The sequence below is a fragment of the Camelina sativa genome, chromosome 4 (genome assembly GCF_000633955.1).
Source record: "Camelina sativa cultivar DH55 chromosome 4, Cs, whole genome shotgun sequence".
Classification (NCBI taxonomy): Eukaryota; Viridiplantae; Streptophyta; class Magnoliopsida; order Brassicales; family Brassicaceae; genus Camelina; species Camelina sativa.
The window spans coordinates 236227-242878 of record NC_025688.1 but is presented as its reverse complement, the minus strand read 5'-3'; the positions used below and the strand labels follow the sequence as shown (position 1 = coordinate 242878).

The 6652-nt window shown below is 37.6% G+C and overlaps 1 protein-coding gene across 2 annotated transcripts; it reads left to right on the top strand.

The window, feature by feature from the left end:
* On the top strand, positions 3817-5391 carry LOC104779413. Of its 2 annotated transcripts, XM_010503766.2 has the most exons (4): positions 3817-4213; positions 4398-4546; positions 4953-5019; positions 5154-5391. In XM_010503766.2, the coding sequence occupies exons 1-3, from the start codon at positions 4042-4044 to the stop codon at positions 4974-4976; spliced, it is 345 nt and encodes a 114-aa protein (XP_010502068.1). In that variant the 5' UTR covers positions 3817-4041; the 3' UTR covers positions 4977-5019; positions 5154-5391. The 2 variants fall into 2 exon arrangements, with proteins under 2 accessions (XP_010502068.1, XP_019099824.1); XM_019244279.1 differs by lacking the exons at positions 4953-5019; positions 5154-5391 and adding an exon at positions 4584-4607 and having other exon boundaries at positions 4398-4505.

Genomic DNA, 6652 nt, shown 5'->3' with positions numbered 1-6652 from the left:
GGTTTTAGAAGCTGCTCATTCTGCTCTGGGGATATCTGATTTCCTGCATTCACCCTCTCATCAATCTGGTGCCCTACATCCTCCGAGGCGAATAATAGTTGAAAATACTTTTCAGCAAGACGTCCTAAATCCCTGTCTGCAAACCATTCCTTTCCTTCGTCATCCACCAGGCATTGGATTCGGTTTTGTGCTCGTCTATTTTTGGTTGCAGCGTGAAAGAATTTGGTGTTCTTATCCCCATTATTAAGCCAAGACAGTCTGCTTTTATCCTTCCAAAACTGCTCCTCATGTCGATACTCTTCATTCAACTCCTTTTTTAGTCTTGCAAACTCTTCTTTCCTGAAAGGGATTTGACGGGTAACTCTATCAATATGGAAGTGTAAGTCATGAATCCTCCTTGCAGAGCTAGGATGATTGTCTCTCTTCCATCTGGATATAACTTTTCTACATTGAGCAATTCTCGTCATCATTGAGTCATTATTTGAGTTTCCCACGCCTTTCCAGAAATCAGCAATTAGCTCTTTAAAACCCTCCCTAGCACACCATCTTTGATCATATTTGAACCCTGCCCAACTCTTCCACTGTTCACCCAAGAAACAGGTTATCAAAGGACTATGATCAGAGCTTACTTTTTGCAGATATACCGCTTGTGCTTGAGGGAAAAGCTCCATCCAGAATTGGTTTGCAACTGTTCGATCCAGTCTACATTGCACCAGTTCATTGTTTCTATTGCCAAACCATGAGTATTGGTAGCCCATATGTTTGATTTCCCATAATCCACAATCCGAGAGCATCTGTCTGAACTCCTTACAGGAAGCGTCCTTTCTCATTGGGCCTCCAAGCTTCTCCGAAGGATCTATTAGCTCATTAAAGTCTCCTGTTAAAAGCCAGCATCCTCGTCTATTAATACCAATCCTCGAGAGCCTCTCCCAAAGCTCCCCTCTCTCGCTTTGAACTGGTTCTCCATACACACAAGTTAGGTAGAATTCTTTTCCTTGCCAAGAGACCAAGGCATCTATCATTCTCTTATCAGATTGAATAATTTTCACAGACCCTGAATTTTTCCACATCAAAGCAAGACCTCCACTCTTACCAACGGGTTCTACCGTATGCAAATCAAAATAACCTAAATGATTCACTACATTCTCCAAGTAATCTCGCCTTTTCTTGGTCTCATAGAGGAATGTTACCTCGGGAAAATACCGACCTCGTATCTCCCTTAGGTGTCGAACTGTAGGGGTATTCCCCACCCCCTGACAGTTCCAGCTCAATATCCTCATATTGATCTCGAAGGGTTGGAATTAATCATCAACCCTTCTTTCTTGTTTGCTCTCCGTTTCCCATAAGCAGGGATGTCGAGAGACTTTGCTGCTATAAAAGCAGAATGAGCTGCTACTGGAGCAGAATGTTCCGATTGAGTAAAAGTCACTCCATGTCTTGGACTAGAACTTGAGGTTTGGGAACCCAATCGTTCAAAGACTGTCGAGACGCTCTTCCGTTTATCAGCTGGGGATCCTCCTTTCTTTCCTTGATCCAGAGAGAGCAAGGTAAGTCGTCTTGATTCCCTAGCCTTTCAAAAACAGAAGGAGACTGATCAGGGATGTCTAGGTCACCTAAGCGAGCCCTCTTTGTATTTCTGTCCCCACTATTACTTAATCGCCTTCTTTTTGAAGGCTGGGAAGGCGTATATGCTGATTCTCCTGAGCTTTTTGAACTTTTTGGGCCATCCCCTTTTGCAGACCTTTGATCCTCATCTCTAGTCACCATCTCCTTAGGTTGCCAAACCTGAGCTACCCGGGAGGAGGTTGTCTGATTGTCTTTCTTCGGCCACTGAAGTCGTTCTTGCAAGTCGTTCTTGTTTTTGGTCGACGGTTCAGAGTGTTCCGATTGAGACCCAAAAGATCTTTTTGCCTCGTTAGATTGTTCCTAATTTCCTACCACAACCCTCTTGCCTTTACTTTTGGATCTTCCAGGGTCCTTCCCTAAATCTTTTTTGGTGCTCCTTTTCTGGGATGCACTTTTAGCGATTTCAAAGGGACAATTTGTCTGGTCATGAGTGAGTCTCATATATGAAAAACAAACCTTCAAAAGCTTTTCATATTCCAACTCCACCTTCACAATCTCCCTGGAAGAGAATTTCACATTCTTTACAAATTCCAGCGGATCCTCTGCCTTAAACCATGCTATGGTCCGCACATATTCTAGCGAGGAGGAATTTTTTGCGTGTAGCTCCACCGCTTCAACCTGACCCCGAGGTTCTATAATGCTCTCCACTGCTTGTTTTTTCAGAAGGTGGATAGGGAGATTTCTAATACGAACCCATAAGAGGATCCTATTAAGAAAATCTGGCCCTGGATTAGGTTTCCACTGGTCAAGTGATACTATCCAGCCATTCACAAACCATGGACCTTGAAACAATACGTGGTATAAATCTCCTTCGGATTCGAAGATAAATTGAACTCTATTATCTCCAACTCCTCTTCCTTTAACCCTATCTTCCATACCCCAGATGGGTGGCAGCGCTTTAACTAGACCTCCCACCTTATGAACCGAAGGGTTAAGACAACGCACTATAACACTCAGAGAGTTTTCTTCAATCAAATCTTCGTTCCCCAGATCCGGGACTTCCACCATTTCTCCTTCCCTTAATAGATTACGCTCCCTCAACTCATCCATGAGAGATAGTTCTTTCTTCTTCCTTAGTCGATTCATCTTAAAAGCACTTAAGCCAGAAAGCTGCTCTTTAGAACAGATCTATCTCTCCGAAATATCCCTAAATCGACTCACTGCGAGAACTAACCAGAGAACTGAGGCCAAACTAGCCTAATGAGACAGCAAAATTGACAAGATTCAGTTGCTGAAAGAGGTCGAGGGTTTTACTGAGTAAAGTCAGATTCGCCGCCGCTAAGCTCTCGAGAGAAAACTCTAGACTCCATCGTCGCGTTGTCAGTGTTTTATAAAAGTCATTTCCACATCGACTCTCTTTGACCTAATTATTTGACCCTCTCTCCACTTAATCTACATCATAAACTCATAATAAGCACTAAATCTTAACCACTTACCATCTCTCGTCACCTAGCCAGACAATCTGTCTGTGTCGTTGTTTTTCTTATAATTGTTATATACAATTTCAACATTTTTTTTTTCTTTTTCTTTTAAGGAGCCAAGAACTATAATCTTAAGGAGGAACTCTACTAGATCCATTCAAAATTTAGGCGGGATTAGAAGCTACGATCGATCAAAGTTTTAAGATGATTTATGCTATGCTTTTCACATAACCAAGAAACCAAACCCATTTTCATTATTGTTTATCCACCGTCCACGTAAGCACGTTGTTGTAAATAATTATCATCGATGTAAATTTGTGTACAAACAATGAAAAAGTCAAATAAAGAGAAGATGGATAAAGCACAAGTAAGAATTGCCAAACTAAACAACAAGCGTACGTGGTCCTATCACCTTATGCTATCCCCACGCACCAAACCTGTCAACAATACTCAATAGGTTCCATTACAAGACAAATATATATATAACTCAAGTCTTATTTATTATTTATTTTTTTTTCCGAGTAGGAAACACTAAGAGCATGCCCAGTGGATTGGGGTACTCTAGACCATTTCTAAGCCCAAAAGAAAAGAAAAATTAAAAGAACTGGCCTACAAATTAGTAGAACCGTTACTCTGGAAAGTATCAGAAGGAACAGTGAAGACACGGTAAATGTCAATTTCTGGTTGGGTTTCGATAAAATATAAAAGACAGATTTTTTTCTTCTCATTTTCTTCTTTCCTCTCTCGATGAAACGGTGAACCAGCTTCTTCGTCTTCTCCGTCGCTGATCGATCTAATACTCCGTTGTTTCTGTAATCAGCGGTGGTGATTGATGGCTTCTAACGATCCAAAAAACGGCGGAGGTTTCTTCGCCTCTATTGGTTTATCCATCACCAATTTCGGATCGGTCATGTCCAAATCAGTTTAACAGGTAATGAATTCAAAATCCCCATAAACAATTTCTCGTTTTCGGATCCTCCATTCTTCAGCTGAGATGGATTCACATGCTTCTTATGCTGGAAACTATGGTGGGATGTTATATTATTTCATCTGGTTGGGATTTGAAGGCTTGTGGGGAAGAAGATACATGCAAAAACGACAACACGTTGTAACGACAACACCACCGTCGTCGACTCTTACCCTTCCTAGATTCTATTCCAACTCCGGTAAATATATTTTTTAGTCTTGCGGATTTTTTTTTTTTTCGGTGAAATGTGAATTGGATGGTTCGTTACCTTAGGGATCTTGGAAGTTTCATTTGTGCAGAGGTTCATGGTTGGATTGTGAATGGTGTGTTTCGATTGAGTTAAAATGTGTTTTTTTATTGCTTGTTGTTGTCATATTTTGTAGTGAAGGTTGGGATACCTGAGTTCTTGAGTGGGATTGGCGGAGGAGTTGAGACTCACATTGCAAAACTTGAAACTGAGATTGGTGATCTTTCGAAACTGCTTGTGACTCGTACGCTTAGACTCAAGAATTTTGGTATACCTTGCAAACATGTAAGTTCCTGAGACTCTCTCTAATTTTTCTGTGTAGGTTTCTAGCGGTTGTGATTGATACCTATGCTCGGTATAAAGGTGTGATTGATTCCTGTGCTCGGTATAAAGGATTCTGATAACTTTCCTAGAGCTGACGCTATAAAGGTGTGATTGATTCCTGTGCTCGGTATGGCTTAGAAAATATTCGAAAGACCTTCTTCTTTTGCAATTGTATCCTTCTACTTCACTGATATTGATATTTTCGATAGAAGCATGACTTATTGTAGGAATGGGAACATATTTGCAGGTCTTGGCAATAATATCGGATTGCTAAAACATCCTCTCTGCTTTCTTTGTCTAGTATTATAATCTTGAGTTATGCATCTCTTCTTTTTATATATTGTTGTTGCTGACTTCTGATTTTCAGGCCTGTCTCGGACGTTACGAGTGACTTAACCATCGAAGTAGGCTCTGCCAGCTTTTCTCTCCACAAGGTAAACTTCATTCAAGTTCAAGCTACGCGAGAGAACTCATTTGAAACTCTTTTTTTTCCTCTCGTCTCTCGGAGTGAAAGAGGCTGCTCCCTGTAGCTTTGGTCTGAAGCTCACAAGTTCTTGGTATATGTCAGATTTGGCGGTTAAATCAGGATATCCCAGAGAAGCACTTAGTTACAGCTAAAGATGATTCAAATCCATGGTTGGAGCTCTTAGGAAATGCTGTGAAAGAAGCTGTAGGGAAGACTAGTGAGCCTGAGATTTTCCCTACATCAACTGATTCTCCATATGTATGTCTCAATCCTCAAGGCTTACACATCATATGTTTTATATGCCATTGTTTAGGATTTGAATGTCTGTGTTTTTTTATTTATGATTATTGCAAGTATTGAGAGAATGAGCACATAATTTTTTTTAACTTGCAAAACAATTTCAGTTTTATGATTGAGAAACTTTCATAAGTTTTTCTAGTGGAAAATGATTTTGGTTTAAATCCTTATTGAATTGCTTAAATTAGTTTAATATTAATTATATGATTAATTTATTTTTGAGTAATTTCAGATAGATTACTTTATTGGCCATGGTCTAATTAGCTTGTTTCTATATTTAAATCGTTGTTAAATTATGGAGCGTGGCCAAGTGAACACAAACACCGAGAAAGATCTGATGAGAGTCAATCCTTTCTTCTGGGTGACATGTGCATCTGAACTGTATCAAGACGCGTTTGAAGTTTATCGTTTAAAAATCATTAGATTTCATATGCATGACCAAAGTGTTAATCAAAGATCCTCACCAACAGCTTAGATATATATATATATATATATATATATATATATATATATATATATATATATATATTATAAGACGCAGAGGCAGTGTATAGAAGAGTCTAGAAGAAGTAGGTGAATTATGATGACTAGCTAATGAACATATGAGATCTGGCAAATCGATTGGAATTTCTATATATAAATAACTTCTCATCGTATTCAAATTTTCTTTATATTTGTATTAGTTATAAGAGAATTTTATATTTTTGACAGAAATTTTTTACAGTTGCATCTCTCTCAAAAGTTGTGTATGTTGAATATAGAGTTGTGTCTTTTACAAACAGTTGTGTCTATTCAAATTTTCACATTTTTATAAATCTATATATAAATAACTTCTCATCATTGTATTCAAATTTTTTTTTATATTTATATTAGTTAAAACAAAATTTGTTAGAAATGACATATCATCACTGTGAAAAATTTACTGCAGTTTAATATATTTTGTTAATCGTTGTAATATTTAATTATATTCAGTCTCTAGGTATACATCTTCATAAATTATTAATTTTAATATATTAAAACATATATTTTAGTCATTTAATTGAACCATTACAATATTGGTATAATTAATATTTAAGATCACATTACTTGGATAAACTATTCATAAATTATTATTTATTAGTTTTAAATAACTAAAATATATTTAAAATGAATTGTTGCAACCTTTTAATTACACCACGACAAATTTTGTTTATTTAATGAACCATTAAAACTTTTGATTTATCTTATGAATCGTTGCAATTTTTTGGTAAATTTGATATTTATGGTTGTGTCTACAATACTAAAATATATTTAAATAATTTTTT